The sequence below is a fragment of the Protopterus annectens genome, chromosome 6.part1 (assembly GCF_019279795.1).
Source record: "Protopterus annectens isolate FY-2018-M chromosome 6.part1, PAN1.0, whole genome shotgun sequence".
In the NCBI taxonomy this organism is placed as follows: Eukaryota; Metazoa; Chordata; order Ceratodontiformes; family Protopteridae; genus Protopterus; species Protopterus annectens.
In genome coordinates this window covers 470646241-470663812 of record NC_056738.1, presented here as the reverse complement: position 1 = coordinate 470663812, position 17572 = coordinate 470646241, and the positions used below count along the sequence as shown (strand labels likewise).

General features: G+C 37.3%; 1 protein-coding gene across 4 annotated transcripts in view; it reads right to left on the bottom strand.

Moving 5' to 3' along the window:
* The window catches only part of COL18A1 (collagen type XVIII alpha 1 chain), a 1701455-nt gene that overhangs the window by 69082 nt on the left and 1614801 nt on the right, over positions 1-17572 (bottom strand). For all 4 annotated transcript variants that reach the window (XM_044075903.1, XM_044075900.1, XM_044075901.1 and 1 more), the window contains 2 exons: positions 14334-14369; positions 13984-14235 (listed from right to left, as the gene is read on the bottom strand). In XM_044075903.1, coding sequence (XP_043931838.1) covers positions 13984-14235; positions 14334-14369 — 288 coding nt within the window. The remainder of the gene's footprint in view (positions 1-13983; positions 14236-14333; positions 14370-17572) is intronic.

The window sequence follows — 17572 nt, the reverse complement described above, 5'->3', positions numbered from 1 at the left end:
TGGACAATATGTACATAGAAATTGATAAAGTGAACAACTCTACTGTCAATGATTTATTGTTCAAGGTAAAAAGTGAAAATAAAAAAATATTTTGATATTTTAGATAACATAGCTGATAAATGTAAAAAAGTACAGGATAGAAAGCGATCCAAAATAGAAAGGGATAAGTATGAATACAATCAAAATATACAGTATCCTAAACCTAAAACTGGGAATTCTTTTAATGGGGGGGTTGATACTAAAAAGTGGGTACAGAACACAAATAGGGATGTGGTGGAACAACTTAATCTGGAAGACCCTTTAGAGTATCCCCAGCCAAAGAGGTCGGAAAGATTAAAGTACAACAACCCAGTGAATTATTGGCAGGGAAATCAATCACACAGGGGTCAGTTTGGTCCAAACAGAGGTGGACACAGAACCGGTGGACTTAATCACACAAAGTGGGTGTATTTTTTCATGTAAAGACTTAATCACACAAAGTGGGTGTATTTTTTCATGTAAAGGTTTTAATATTTTTAATTATTCTAATATAGATATTACGTCAGGTCATTTTGACCTTTTCATTAAAGGATTCACTTTTATTCCTAGGACCAAAGCTAACCTAGTTAATTTACTGATTGATTTTAAAATGTTTATCAGACAAAAGAACCTACAATTATTTTTCGACAATGGTGCTAGTAATTTTAAGAAGAAAAATTCAGAACTGGTCAGGAAATCCTTATTTAATCCACCATTACATCCACAGTTGAAAAATTTTGAAATGGTTGTGGAGAGTGAACTAAGGGAACATTTACAATGGAATAAGGTACCCTCCAACCTTACTAAACAAGAACATATTGTGCTTAATGATCTAAGGAACAACAAAAATGTTAGAATTATGAAACCTGATAAGGGTGGGGTAGTCCTTATGGACCATATTTTATATGAAGCAAAGATTTTGGATCTATTGAATGACGAGACAACTTATGAAAGAGCCTCAATAAAAGAAGTACAGATTGCATACAGAAAGATTTACATTTGTCTAAATGAGTTACTTTTGGAAGGGCTTATTGATTTGGAGCTTTACAATTTTTTGTATGTAGAGAAACCTCGGGTACCTAGTTTTTTTGATATACCCAAAACACATAAAAACTCTATGACCCGCCTTTGAGACCTATTGTCTCAGCAGAAGGGTCTGTGACTGCTCCATTAGCCAAATTTATTGACAATAAACTAAAAAAGTTAGTAATGAATAGTACGCAATTGTTAAAAGATTCATGGGAATTTTTAAAACTCATTAATAATGTCAATGTTGCTGATTCTAGTATGTTTTGTACATTAGATGTGATTGATTTATTTACGTGTATACCCCTTAATATAGGTTTGGTGTGGTTTGAAGAATTTTTGGTGGGTTGTAAGGATATTCCTTTTAATGTGTTTCATACTTGTATGGTTTTGATGGAAATTGTGTTACAGAATAATTTTATATTTTTTCATGGTGAGTCAAGCAATTGACAGGTGTGGCAATGGGTGCACATTGTGCACCCACATATGCAAATATCATTATTTTACAGTGAGAAAAACAACATGTTTTTTCTTCACCTTATAATTCATATTGGAACTTCTACGGACGTTTCCTGTATGACATCATCATATTTTGGAATGGTTCGGTAGAAAAGTTCCTTGATTTTCTAAATTATTTATCTAGTACCACTAATTTTTTGGAGTTTACACACCCGACAAGTATTAATGAGATAAATTACTTGGATGTGTACCTGTATAGGTTAGATCATAAGCGTAAATCAAAAATTCATAGAAAGGCAACCTTCTCAAATTTCTATCTACACTATTCTAGTGTCCATCCACCCCACCAAAAAAGAGGGGTGGTAAAAGGGCAATTAGTCAGAGCAAGTAGGATGACCTCATGTGACATAGATTTCCATAATGAATGTATACGCATTGTGGATATGTTTGGGGTAAGAGGATACCCAGATAACTTACTTTTGGATATGTATAGGGAAGTCAATGAGGGTATAAGTACACATTATGCACCAATATTAGGTTCTGAGGAAACACCAGATTTATTCACATCAGTTCTTGATGCTAGTGTCAAAGATTATCCTGGACTGGGCTCTGCTTTAGTTTTAACTTATGATGGGGAGAGTGGGTTGGGTAGAAATATTATAGATCAAGAATGGAATAAATTTGCTAGATTGTCAGACTTGGACATCCTTTTTAAGCAACCCTTGAGATACATATACAAAAAGGGACGTAATATCAAAAATATTTTTGAAGGAGCCTCCGAATATATTAAGGGTAGTCATTCTAACAAGAGGGGCACATTTAAATGTAGAAGATGCACCCGGTGTAAGTTTGTACACACTGGGGAGGAACTTTACTTGAAGAGTAGGAACATTTCTATTAAAACCAACAGGTATGCTAATTGTGAAACAAGTGGTTTGGTTTATTTGGTAATATGCGAACAATGTGATTCGTTTTATGTAGGTAAGACTGAGAGAAAGTTCAAACAAAGGATTTATGAACATGATTATAATATTAGAAGAAATAATGAGATTAGTGCCTTGTTTAAACACTCTCAGAATTGTAAACAAATTCTTTGTTATTGAGGTAGTCAGTGTGGACCCTAGGGATGGTTTATGGGAAACTAGGCTTGAGTACAGGGAATTATACTGGCAGTTAATTTTGGAAGCCACCAAGAGTCCTGGTTTAAATGACATGGTGTCATTGAAACCTGTACTCAAGCTTAGAGCTGCCAAATTATGAGTATCTAGTATTTACTTAATGACAATTTCCATATAACCTGTGACAATTTCCATTGTACGTATTTATTCATATTTATTCATATTTAATTATTTTTATTATGAAATTAAATAATATTTTAGGTAGAAATAGTATTTTACAATGTAGACACATTTTTTATATTAATTACACTGGGTCTTTTAACATAGAAATAGTCCTAGATTAAAAGGGATTTTTAAATGAATATTTTGGTTTACATATACACATTTTTAATATGGGATTATACTGTATAAATATGTATTCTAGTTTGGATGTTTTTTACAACTGTGCTGACATCGTAGATTTTTGTGTGGTGTCTATTAAACTGTGTGTCACTTTGTGGAGACGATTTTGTGTGGTGTCTATTAAACTGTGTGTCACTTTGTGGAGACGTGGTGTCCAGTGCTTTTTTTACGTAAATTGTTTTTCAGTTTGGGCACTTGCCTTGCTTAATTTTAAAAGTTAAATTGCTAATACAGTTTTAAATTGCATTTACTGTTTAGGGTTACACACTCATGTGCGATAGCCTTTTCTGTGCTTATTTACTGTGTTTTTGCATTTCTTAGCCTGTTTTAACCAAAAAAAAGATACTATCTTGTTTGCTCATTTCCTGCCTTTTCTAACTAATATAGTCCAGATCCCAGGCTTTGCTGGTTTCAGGACTTCAGTTTCTGTATTCAGAGCTATTCCAGACCTTGCTGTGGTAGTGGGAGGTCCTACTGCATACTAGTGAGAGTAGTAAGCATTGTAAAGCCTATCTAACGCTAGAGGAGTGGTTTCCAGCTCTGAAAGTGTAATTGTATTGGCCCTTTGGGGCTGATTTCTATCCCTTTCAACTTTCTGGCTTAAATAAAATGCATGTTTGCATGATTTTGTGCATCGTGCAACACCGCAGGGCTAAGGTTAAACTATTCCCGGCACCAGGAAGTCTGCTCTTCAAATTTTCCCTTAGAACTAGCTGGTTTCTCAGCAGTAGCACTAAAATCTGAATCCCTGTGACTAGCACTAGATCTATAACCTGCAGGAAAGCACTAGGAAGCCTTAAACTGATAAAAGCACTTAACTCTCCTTGTATATAAGGAGAAAGTAATCGTAGGCACTAAACAGCCTATAACTGCAAAGTACTTTGCCAAGGCAAGGGAAAACAGCTCTTGTACTCTAGAAAAGAAACACCGAACCAGGCATGTCCAAGGGTCAGCTTCCAGTGATTTTTCCAGTCCACCTGGTAAACCTGAGCATACTGGGGCAATGCAGCAATTGCCTCATATAAACAGACAACCCTCTCCTCCTACCACCCAAGACTATGACCTGTGAGAGATGCACTTACATAGCCAAACTAGAAGCAAAGCTCTCTCCAGCCAAGATTGTGCTAGACAGTCAAGAGGACAAGGCTAACACCTGCACTATACCTCAAATAGCACATAGACATTCAAAACCCACATCACAAACACCCACATACAGAAACACTAAACCCACATATGCAGAGGACATTAACATTAACCTGTGCAAGCAACAAGGACCTCCAAAGCAGATGCGCAAACAAACACCTATCACAACCAAAGTAACACACAGCTCAAAACACCAGTGTGCCACCCAATAGCTCCTAAGGTGAAACAACGTACCCAACACCTTAGTCAGTGGTGACTTCATAGTCAGGCACACTGCTGTCCCATTCACCAGGCTGGAGAAGGAGAAAATTACCATCAGCTTCCTGTCGGGAGCCAGGATCTGCCACATAACGCATGCACTCAAGTCACTCCACAACAAGTACAAATATGACTCTGTCATTGTCCATGTTGATGTGAATGACTTGAGACGTACCTCCCTGGACTACATGAAAAGAGACATGGAAGAGCTCTTGAATCATGTGTCCCAGGCAGGTATGATCCTAGCCCTGAGTAGCATCCTGCCTTTACCCAGAATGATACCACAGTATAAAGACAAAATGATTGACTTCAACAATTGGCTAAGTTTCTGGTGTCATTCAAAGGAGATCCAGTATCTGTCCGCCTAGGATGACATGATCGATAACCACAATGCTTTGCCAGAGATAGTCTGCACCTGTCACCCCTGGGATTTAGTTTACTGTCTAAGGCTCTTGCCACCCCCATACTGCCTTTTTTAGGCAAGGCTCAAATGACAAAACTACCGCTGTAACAGATATAAACACGCAAAATCTGAAGGTTATGCTACTCAATGCTAGAAGTCTAAATCTCAAAATGTACTCTCTCGTGGCACTCCTAAAAATGGAGAACATTGATATCTGTACAGTAACCGAGACCTGGTTCAAGGCTCCAGAGAGTACCAGGTTACAACTCTTACCACACTTTTCGGCCACCAAACCAGGACCGAAACAATAAAGCTGGTGGAGTGTTCATATTCACCAAGGATATTCACATCTCCAGGCTAGTTGCCCAACAGAATGCATCTGAAATATTACAGGTGCAACTAACATTAGGTAAGACTGCAATCCAAATTGTAGCTTGCTACAGATCCCTCACCATGCCCCAAGAGTCTCACTGCACCTTTTTAAACATACTGGAAAATATTAAGATACAACCTAACACCCTAACACTGGGTGATTTCAACTACCCTGCCATTAATTGGGAAAACTACTCCGGTACCAACGCCTTTACCCCACGGTTCCTGGAAATCATAAATTCCAATGCCCTGGATCAACTAATCCATAGTCCAACCTGGGGCTCAAATATCCTTGACCTGGTCATCACCAACATGGGAGATCGATGCTCCACACCAGCAGTCACCCCCTCGCTGGTCAGGTCTGACCATAAGCTAATCATCCTTGACGTCCACATCCCTCCCCCACCACCCAGTAGGGAAACCTCCAAAAAAAACTTCTCCAAAGCCAACTTCATGCTACTCAAGTCAGAAGTGAAAAACTTCATGACACTTATGAAGATGGGAACTGAAAGTTCGACTGCTGAATCCTACACTAAAGCACTGTTTGAGCATATCCACTCGTGCATAAATCATGCCATTCCAAACAGAACCACGACACTCGCCTCCAAAAAATGGAAGCCAATCTGGTGGTCCCCTGCCATAAACAAGTTATACAACAGAAGGAAGAAACTGTTACAGAAGAAAGGAAAATCCCAGGATCCAAAAAACTCCCTTACCAGCCTCATTAAGAAGCTAAGGTCCCTCATAAAATCCTCCAAACCTAGTTATGAAAATAAAATTGCCAAAGATTTTAAGGACAACCACAAGGCATTCTATAGTTATGTCAAGAATTTAAATGGCAATACTCAGATATGCTCTGAGCTACAACAGAATGGCATTAAGTATACTGATCCCAAGGATATTGTCAATATCCTAGCAGATCGATTCAGTGCCAGTTTCGCCCCCCCTCTCACCCCCTAAAGGGCCCATCTCAATACCAAAAGATTGCCAAATGCTGGTAATCACAGCCACACAGGTAAAAAACGCACTCTCCAAAGCTAAGAATACAGCATCCATGGGACCAGACAACATCCCAGGATGTGTACTGCATGAACTACAAAATGAACTGGCACCTCACCTAAGTGTCATGTTTAATCATAGCCTCACCTCAGGATTTGCACCCAATGAGTGGTGCACAGCTACAGTTATCCCACTCCACAAAGGGGGGGTCCACCTTGGACCCCGGGAACTATCATCCCATCATCCTAACGAGCTTGATCTGCAAAGACTTGGAATGCATTATCATGGAAGTTATAAACAAGGACACTGGCAACCTTCAAACACTGGACCCCACCCAGTTTGGTTTGTTGAAGGGCCAATCTTGTCTCCTCAACCTGACTGACTTCTTTGACTCAGTCTCCAGAGGCGTGGATGAGGGTAAGACGGTCCACACAGCCTAGCTGGACCTTGCCAAGGCCTTTGGAATCATAGATAAACTTACTAAACTGGGCATTAATCCCTATGTCATGCAGTGGGTTGCCAACTGGCTTACTGATAGAACCCACACTGTAAAAGTAGCAGACTCCAAATCCAGCTCCAAACAAGTGACAACTGGAGTACCTCAGGGTTCTGTCCTGGGACCACTCATTTGGCATCTACTTCTCTGAAGTATAGGCCAACACCATAGGACTCTGGCTAACAAAGTTCCCAGACGACTGCAAACTGGGAGCCATTATCGAATCCCCAAATGATGTGGACATCCTACAAAATGGCCTTACAGAGACAGATGCTTGATGCCACAGCCATGGGCTCACGCTCAATGTCAAGAAATGTACAGTTATCCCCTTTGGGATAAAACATGTACCCATGAATTACCACATAAGTGGCAGTACACTAAACACCGAAAGTGTGATAAGGGACCTAGGGACACATATTTTATAACATTATTTTTATTTTTTGTATACTTTTAAAAAAAAAAAATAATATGGTAATAATAAAAAAAAATAAAAAAAATTAAAAATTTTATCAAATATTATTATTTTTTTATTTTTTTTTTTTAATTTATTATATTTATATTATTTTTTTTATTTTTATTTTTTATTTTTATATTCCTATTAACTAAAGGAAGTATCGGTTCTCAGAGGAGGAAGGAGAGAAGAGAAGATCCTATTATAGGATTATATTTTAATTTTTTTTTTTTTTTAATGTTTTTTTTTTTTCTACTTTTTTTTTTGTAGTGAAGTGAAGTGTTTTGTTGTCTAAAATTCCTTTGAATTTGGGTATATATTTAATGATTTGAATATGAATATAATGACAATATTTATTATATCCTTTATTAATAAAAAAAAAAAAAAAAAATAAAAAAAAAAAAAAAATAAATTTAAATTTAATTTTTTGCTGTTTCTTTTGTTTCTTTTAAAATTGAGCGAAACATCAACATCAACTTGGAAAAAGGAAATTATTATAAGGGTGTGTGTTTTTTGGTTTTTTTTTTGAGAAGAAGTTATGTAATGCATTTAAAGCTGTTTTAAGTTTTTTTTAACTCTAATAAACAGTTTCATTTATCTAGGGACACAGGTGGACAGTGGTCGCACCTTTGATAACCACATCACCACAACTGTCAGGAAATCCTTCTATGTGGCACATCTCATTACTAAGGGCTTTTCATCCAGGAAAAAGGAGGTCATTGTCCCTCTGTACTCATCCCTCATAAGACCCATTATAGAGTACAACTCCCCGTTTGGTATGTACCTCACAAGAGATCTGCAACAGCTGGAAAGGCCACAGAAGTACCTCACGAAAAGAATCACAGGCCTAAAGCAGATACCCTCTGTTGACTATCTAAAAAAACTCCAGCTATACTCTGTCGCATATTGGCTACTCAGAGGTAATCTCTGCTTAACATACAAGGCCATGTCAAACCCAGAGCTGTTGGACATGCTACACTTAAAGAAATCCCAATCCCTCAGAGCCACGCACTCCAGGGATCTAAACCTGGTCATCACAATGAACAAACCATGCTGGAGGGATAGATTCCTGTCCCAAAGACTCTGCATTCTCTGGAATAGACTGCCCATACATGTCAAGCAGAGCGCCTCTTTGGCCCTCTTCAAAAGGAACCTTGATGACTGGATGGTAGATAAGAAATTCACCCGGGGATCATGTCAGTCGCCCTGCTAGACTGGGGACCAGGGAAGTAAAATTCCTGGAAAAATAGCCTGGGAAATGCTATGGATAGGCTTGTATAGGCCCTAGGTCCAATAGCCTAGTACCAACCTATGAACCTATGAACATTGCTTATGACTCTGTATGTGCTTTTAACTCCAATTTCATTAATGTAGCCACCTCTCTTTTCAACCCTTGTTCTACCCCCCTACTCCCCCATAGCCCAAACCCTAACTACAACTCTAATACATAAGCAAATCTACCTATTCTGACATCTAAAGTTCATACTTACTGAAGTTAAAATCCACCAAACTATTCCCAACAACCTACCCACTGAATATCTGAAACATGCCGTAGATCCCTGAGGTTTCCCCATATCTATTCTCATCAATAGATCAAAAATGAAAATCCCATTTCCTTAAAACAATCCCACATCTTGTCCCTCCACAAGGGTGGAAGCTGTACTGAACTGACTACATTCTGATAAATTGCTATCCTGTCTCCACTGTTCAAAATCCTTGAAAAATGTAATCTTGTCCAACTTCTTCTATGCAATAACCTCATCTGGTGTCATTCTTAAGCACCATTCACCATCACAGAAACAACAATAAATTAATTTCTACCATAGTCCTTGACTTAACTAAAGCATTCAGTACAGTCTCTTGTAATAAATTCCTCCACAAACTCACTCCTGATTTGTCTCTTACCTCTCATATAGGGTGTGTCAAATGACAACAACATGTATCCACTTCTCTCTCCCCATACCAGAGGGAGTTCCACCGAACTCAGTTCTAGGCCCTCTTCTATTTAACATTTTCATCAATGACATGGATGACTCCACAAACATTTCTTATACTAGTACAATTCACGAACTGCAGTCTAACAGCCAACATTGCTTCTTATCAATAGAAACATGATTCAAACACTCTAGCCTAGTATTTTATGCAAAAAAAAAAAAAAACTCATGCGAGTCACCTCCAAAATCTTTTGAAATTCCAAAACCAAGTCTAATTTAGTCTAACATCCTCAGAACGTACCATAATAGAAAATGGATCACAAACCGAGCTGCTTATAAGTTCATAGGTAAGTACTAGGCTAGCTGCCCCCCATTTTAAGCCTAGCTTATTTCCCTTTTTGTGCTTGAAATAACTTATCACATTTGCCTACAGATTGGCCTTACCCGTCCCATGGTTGATAATTATATATTACTCCTAATGAAAATAACTGGGATCATATCACAGATAATTTGAGGGGGACCTACACATGGGATAAAGCATTTAGGAGCTGCCTCTGTCTAGTAGTAGTACAGAGGGCAGTCTTGGGTAAATGTTCTGTTTCCATCCATATATCTAAATTACACTTGAATATGGACAAGGATGAACATTGTTTTATATGGATGGGGAGTCTGTTCCACAGCAGTGGTATCCCTTGCAAGTTATATCTGTCCCCCCAAACCATTTTGTTGATGTTACAGAAGAGTTTTAGATCTGCAGACCAAATATTTCTGATGTCACTTGACTTGATGATGTGTGATAAATCAATCTTTAATGGACTGGGGACAAAATAAATAAATATAAAACATCAGAAACTGGGCATGCTATACAGAGTCAAAGCCTTCCTTATCCACCAGGAAATGCATAGCATCTGTCCTTCTACCCACTTTATTAAATGCGGCACCAACATTCACTAAATTACAATCTGTGCAGCTTGAACAGACTTATAATAAAAATTGCTAAGTTTGCCATTAACTCATCTAATCACACGCATAACTGCACAGCAATCAGGCTTCTTAATTGGCTTGAATATCCTAACTTCCTAAAACTCATTCAGCTGACACTAGCAATAAAATACTACATAGCCCAGAAAAAATGTCCCTCTCTGGCTTTCCTTATTGCAATACTCTCCTCGTCATATCCGCAGATCCTCAGAGAAATTCACCTGTTACCCCAATCGACAACTTACATGGAAATGCTCTCTAGTCCCACTATATTTCTAAACACTGGAGCTCCCTCAAACCATCTCTCCATGAAATAAAAAACTACATCACTTTAAAGACTTACTAAAATCAACATTTCCATTTTTTATTGAACAAAATGTGTACATATTGTACACATGCCTGTTCTCTTCTCATAATTCCACTTACAAATTATTGTTCTTCACATTCATGTAATTATGGTGCAACTCCACTACACTTATAACTTATATGAACTGCTTTACCTCAGCAAAATGAGTATATATTATAAATATGACTATTTATCATTTTAAAAGATAAATTTTCTCTATTATTACCAATATTTTAGGTCTTATTTCCTTATACTCCCATTTACAATTTGTTCTTCTTTAAATTAACATTTACTACATTGGAAATTGACTGCATTTGTATCTAAAAGAACTTCTGCAGATCTATCCTCCTCAGGTCTCTGCTATAAATGGGCTTTTGGCCTATTCAGATTTTCCTGGTCAACAAATGCAAGCAAATAAATAAGTAAACTATTTATCTATAATGTCATGATGTCTTCCTTTCTCTCTAACCACTTACAGAAACAGCATTTCATGGGCTGGCTCCATACATGTGGATTTCCCCCCCAAATGAAATTCATAACAGTCCATATCTTACCACCTTTAGGTCCTCAGAACTCGCACATAAAAGAACTCTTGTCTACCTACCTCTTTATCCATCATAACAGTGCATACACTATCCAATTAACTGTAAGGAAATACTGTTGTTTATACAGTATACACATTCCACTATGTTAAGGCAAGGGATGCATACAAAGTACAATGCTTTTCTAAATTTGTCAGGTTTGACTCAGGTCATGGCAGGAAATGGTCAGTTGATCATCCCACCTAATTAGTTAGCAAATGCCAAATAAAAAAATATTTAGATGGCTAGACAGGCAGACATGGACAGATAAATAACCTGTGATATATTAAATAGCTAGATTGCTAGATAGAAATAAATGAATGACTAAACAAAGCAGTTTGCAGTGGCAAACACTGTATCGGATAGAGGATGATCACCTGTAACAGTCTTGCGAAGCACACCAGTGAACTTGTTTCAGAGGTAGACAGAATACACAAGTGAATATGACAACTCAAGAAAAACAAGGTTGAAGAAATGCAACACAGAAAGGAAAAAGCTGTGGATGCAGTCAGCCAGTGGTTTGTGTAACTTACCTCCCAAATCATTATGGATGAAAATCAGTAATTGTTTACACAGACCATTAAAAACAATCACACTTTCAGAAAATACATGCTTTAAAGAATCTTCCATTGTTTCCAGAATGACAAAACAATTGTAACAATGCATGCATGCCTTTATGACATAGAATGATGAGTGAACTACACAACTTCTACAGTTTTTGAGTATGTGTTAAACAAGAAGTGATATGCTCAGCTCTGATAATGCTCAGTGATTTTAGAACCATAATGAATGATTTGTGTACCCCTAACACAGACATTAAACATGCTGTGGAAATACGTAATGCTACATTCTTTGGACAACATTTTCTAAACATTAATACAATTAAATCAATGTTAATAATACGGAGATGCAGACTTCTGAAATGCAGAAAGGCACTTTGTACTTATTTACCCTAAGGACAAAGGTGGTCTAGGACTTCCAGATTTCAGACTATTGTATGAAATAAATAGATGCAGCAGAATAATCAACATTGCCACCTTCAGAGAAGAATCAAATACTTGGGTCCCTTCTTGGGTCAAGCTTTACCACAATTATATCAAAACGCTGTTCATTAATCCCATGGCACTCCCTTTTTTAGACATCTCAGCCAAAAGAAAGTATAAAATTCAAAATGACCTATGGTCCCAAATCAAAACTACGCAAAACCTGTTTAAATCCCTAAATCTATATTTACCTTTTCTCCTTCTCCAACCCTTGCACCTTAATCCTAACATTAAACTAAATGAGAAGGTGATTAACTTGAACCCATTCCCCCTGATCAAAATAAAACCGTCCTGGATTTTTTTGTACTCAAGTTGGATGATACTTCCTCCATCAGAAATAAACTTAAGCTTTCACCCAAGTACACCATCATGATTCGACAGTTAAAAGACATCTGCAGTAGATTCTGGATAGATATTGACATCCAGGAATACCAAATTGAGTTATGTAAGGTTTTATGGAATCTACTAATTTGTAAAAAGAAGATGGTATCTCACACTTATAAACTAATCTCTACAATCAGATGCTCAAAGGATGCTATTCACTCTGATTATTGGATAAAGCAAGACCCCTCAATTTCCTCTGAGTTTATAGCCCAAGCCATTCGGAAATCTTCCAAAGCTATTCCCCTGCTAAAATTCAGATATACCCAACTTATGATAGTAAATAACGCATACTACACCCCAGCCTTACTCAACAAGATGTACAAGGAAGTCCCTCCTTTTTGCCAATTTTGCCCAACGATGGTAGCTGATACCATTCACATTTTTTTGAGCTGCAAATGTTCATACAAGCTTTGGTGTGCCCTCAGAGTCAAATTAGAAAAAATGGGCTATGAGAAATCTACGCTCTCATGGCAATTCGCCCTCCTTCATATACCCCCCCGAAGGAAAGGACATTAAGAATACACACTTTCTTATAACGTCTTTTATGCTGATAAAATTTTATATTACCTTAAACTGGAAGGATAGATCTACTCTCTCTTGGGAGGGTCTCAAAAAGATGGCTGGGAAGCATATGTCTGCTCACAAATATTTGTGGTATTCCATGAGGCTAAATCCTACACAGAGGGACACATGGAGAAGGGTGTATGAGTCTATTCTAACTTAATTTCACTGCATTTAAACCTTCTTTTTAGATGCCTCCCATAGATGGGTTCTGTATATAGTCTGTTTTTTGCAGAGTGATTTTTTGCTTGTATGTTTTATGGTACTATAGTTGTATGATAATTTGTTATGATTTAATTAAAACTCAATAAAAAGAAATTAAAAAAAAAAAAAGAAAGGCACTTTGTATACTAAATAAAGCAGGGGGTTGTCTGTCTTGTGCAAAAGCTTTTTTTCTTGCATTTTTGTTTTAAACCTTTGTACTACAACCATTATTGCAATGCTCCCCCCACCAAAATCTTTTCCAGTGTTTTTGTGCCCCTGCAACAAATATTCTATAAATCACAAGCATACATACAGAATAAATGTAGCAGGCAATACACACCTCTGTAGCATGCAGATTGTATGCTACCCAATTTAGAAAGTTTTCAATTTCTACTTATATAGGGTGTTTCAACATGGTATATTTTTTCTCCAACTATGGTCTCAAGTTGCACCAATGTGATGCTACGATTATGGCAAGTGGCAAAAGGAAGCTATAGGGCCAATCATTTCTGCTTTATTATCACAGTGGGAAAATGGCCTGCACACAAGTTCTAGTAACCATTATCTACAGTGGAATTCAAAATGCTGTACCAACATGACAATGCAAGCAAAGCTCAGTTTAGCCACTATCTTTTTTTGCTAGCAAGACTTCTGAGGCATTTGATGCCATTATTTTGATACAGAAGTTGAGAAAGTTGAAGCTTTGTTAGTGTGCAGATAATACAAAATTCACATTCCTTGCATGACAGTCATGCAGAAGTAGTCGAGGATTAACAGAACTGACGCATACATAAATGTACTTACAGCAGGTCCCAAGTACTGATGATTGTGACTCACAGCGGGTACATTTTCAGGAAGGCTTAGACGTGGCCTTTCATAATTAACATGTCCTCCTCCAGTCTCTGCCTGTGGCCCAGGAGTAGCATGTCTACTATAGTGTGGATCCTGTGGACTTATGTTGGTAAGCTGATTGTAGGTGTTTTCTCCAAAGGGTCTGGTGTTTACTGGTGGATAGGGAACAACTGGAACATTCTCCACTTCAGCGACTTCATTGCCCTGCAAAAGAAAAAATAAGTATTTAAATGCAGCTGTAAAGGGCACAAGGCCACATCTTACTGCTGTTTTGAAATCAAATTGCTTAAAGGAAGACTTACCCTTACACCTCCATTGACCTGAACATGGTCTGCCAGCTACAAAAGATAAACAGAAATAAACTAATTGTCCTTTATATCCTACAAAACACATCTTATCACTCTTACAGGCAGTTCCCTTTAAAGACCTCCCCCAGTTATGTACTACAACTGATTTACTAATGCAAACTAGGTTATAACCTACCACCTCCAAAAGAAAAGCAGCATTCAATGAAGTTGGGAAGGAGGGGTTTAAAAAGGCAGAGTATGAAGTTGTTACACTTTACAGAATGAACAATATTGTATTTATTTATTTATTTTGCAGGGGGATGTTAAACAGTGCATGACACCAGAAGAATTCTCTATCTGCCTGCAGTGGGCAACTACGAGATGTAACTAGAAATCATATTCTAACCACACTGTCACACCCACAGCAGAAAACTTTGTAGAATTTCCAGCAGAATGTGTGCTAGCACATCATGTGGGGATTCAAACTGTAGTATTGCAAGCTACAAAATCAACTGAACTGAAGTTCAGAAATGTTAATAACTGATATACAGCCACAAGTGATTAGTAAGGCACTCTGTTATCCTGCAATAAGTGACCACAGACTGGTTCAGCAGCTGAAGCTGGTGAACTTAAGTGCCAGTGACATATGACATAATTCTGATTATATATATATATATATATATATATATATATATATATATATATATATATATATATACACACACACACACATACACACACACACACACACATGGGTCTACTGCTTTTGGTTGAATTACATTTGGTCGAAAATTATTTCAGGCAGCCCACTTCACTGAAAGCTCATTTGATTGAAAGCTCATTTGGTTGAAAATGGAATATAGCCCCTGCCCCACTGCAGTGCGACCCTGGAGTGAGAATATAAAGCTAGGGGGATCTGGGGGGCACAGCCCCACACATTTTGCAATTAGTTTTTACTGACGTTATATGTTTCAATGTATGTTTAATGGATACACAAGTATATAATAGTGAATACACTGCACATATATAAATATATATATATATATATATATATATATATATATATATATATATATATCTGAGTTTTTGATAAATAATTGCCATCTAAATCATTAAAAAAGTAACTGCAAAAGGAAACCAATAGGTTACATTTGTGATTACCAAAAGTAAAACAACCAACAAATTTTACATGGTGGACCCTGGAAATTAAATATAGAAGTTCAGGGTCACGCAACTGTAAAATCTCCTGAATTGTGTTACGGTCCATCAACTGAAGTTAAACCATAACATAATTCAATAAGCTATACCAGAGACAAATAAACCCACTATTCCAGGACATGTCAAATGCATGCACCAATAAAATCTCTAATTCTCATACACACACACACAGGTGTGTGTGTATGTGTGTGTGTGTATGGGTTCCTCATATTTTGTCAAAAGTCCATGGTGCTGACAAAGTATACTGGTGTCACTTTAAGTTGAATCTTACATTTGTCAATGTCAGGAGATGGTCAGTGTCAGCTCACAGACTGTTTCTGTGTGATATTTCTGCATGTAGTTAAGAGGAGTTTTACTGAGGGTTAGAATAAGGGAATAAGGTCTAGTTAGTAGGACAGATTGATTGCTGTGTTTGTGTCTATGTGTGTGTGTGTGTGTGTGTGTGTGTGAATGTTTTTAAGTGCTTATGCAATTGTTTTTTGGTTAGTGTTTGATTTAGGGCTACGTAAAGTGGTATTTGCAGTGGTGGATATGTGTGGTGGTGTGTGTACAGTGTGCATATATCATGACCTGTCTTTGTAGTAGTACTGTTAAGGGAAAGGGTTTTTACTAAGGTAATATATATATACATATGACTGGAGTTGGGGCAGTGATAGATTTAGGGTTAACACACATGAATAAGGTGATACAGAGAAACTGTTGTTGTGCCTATTAAGAAAGGAAAGCTGTTATTTTCTTTTTTCAATCAGTTTATTATTTTTTTTCTTGATGTCTGTAGTTTTCGACTGCAGAAATTGATCACATGTGATTCGATGTCTTTAACTAGCAATGACTGAGAATATATTCAAATATATGTCTATGTGTATATATGTATACATACATGTGTGTGTATGTATATATATATATATATATATATATATATATATATATATATATATATATATGTGTGTGTGTGTGTGTGTATAATATATGGAGTGCCATGCACAGGCTCCAGAATCAGTTAAAAGACAAGCTACTTTAGCACGGGACCCATTCTTAACAGTTCTCAGAAAGATGACTAACAATTGTTAAGCACCATTAAGCACTGCTAAGATCAAAGTCTGGTGCTACGAACTAACAGCTGACAGTGCTGGTCAGCAAATGACAGTGGCAGAAGTTAAAATAGTTTCTTTTCAACTTCAGTACTGCCTTCCGACTATATGATTAGAAAGTCACAATAGATTTATGTATGATTTGCTTCCCTTACACACAGAGTATATAACCAAAAACATTCTAAGATGTCTTCTACTGCCTGTTTGACAGTACTTCTCAAATGCTTTACCAGCTTTGAAAGCCAGCAAAACACTTCTCATTTTATTGTCTGTAGCTGGTAGTAGATGGAGTAAATAAAGCTCTATGCACTACAAAGAATTATGAACAGGTCTCATCATTAGTAATATTGTTACGCATTCGCAACATGGATGCCAAGTTTTACTTCTAAAGCTTCACTCTTGAGTTGAATTTCTTTTTATCCATATCTCAAACAGCTGGAGACCCAATCATAATCGTTTGTGTGTGTGGGTGTGTATCTGGTGTGTGCACTCGAGCCTGTATGTTTGCATACAAGTGTGTGTGTGTGTGTGTGTGTGTGTGTCTGGATATACACAGACATACAGAATATATGCATACAGTACACCTTACAAGGGTAGATGGCAGTTGTCCTGGACACAAGTTGGTAGAAGGGAAGGAACACTGCCATCAAAGAGTTACTGAATGGACATAAGTGCAGTAATGGAAGTCATTTAAGCAGCTGTGGCTGACATTATGGTTGCTTAAATGAATGTTTTTATGTGCTTGTAGTGTGATTGTGCATTAGTAATTCTACAATATGCTTTTGTTGTCTGGAGAGTTCAAGTGGGCTAACAGCTGCCCCTTTTCATTGGAGGCCCAGGGAGGAAAGCTCCATCATACAATAAAAGCGCTAACATGATCTGTTTGTTAAAAGTTTCAGAAGGACCTTTCTTGTCCTCCACTTTAGTCCTAGCTTCACAGAAATT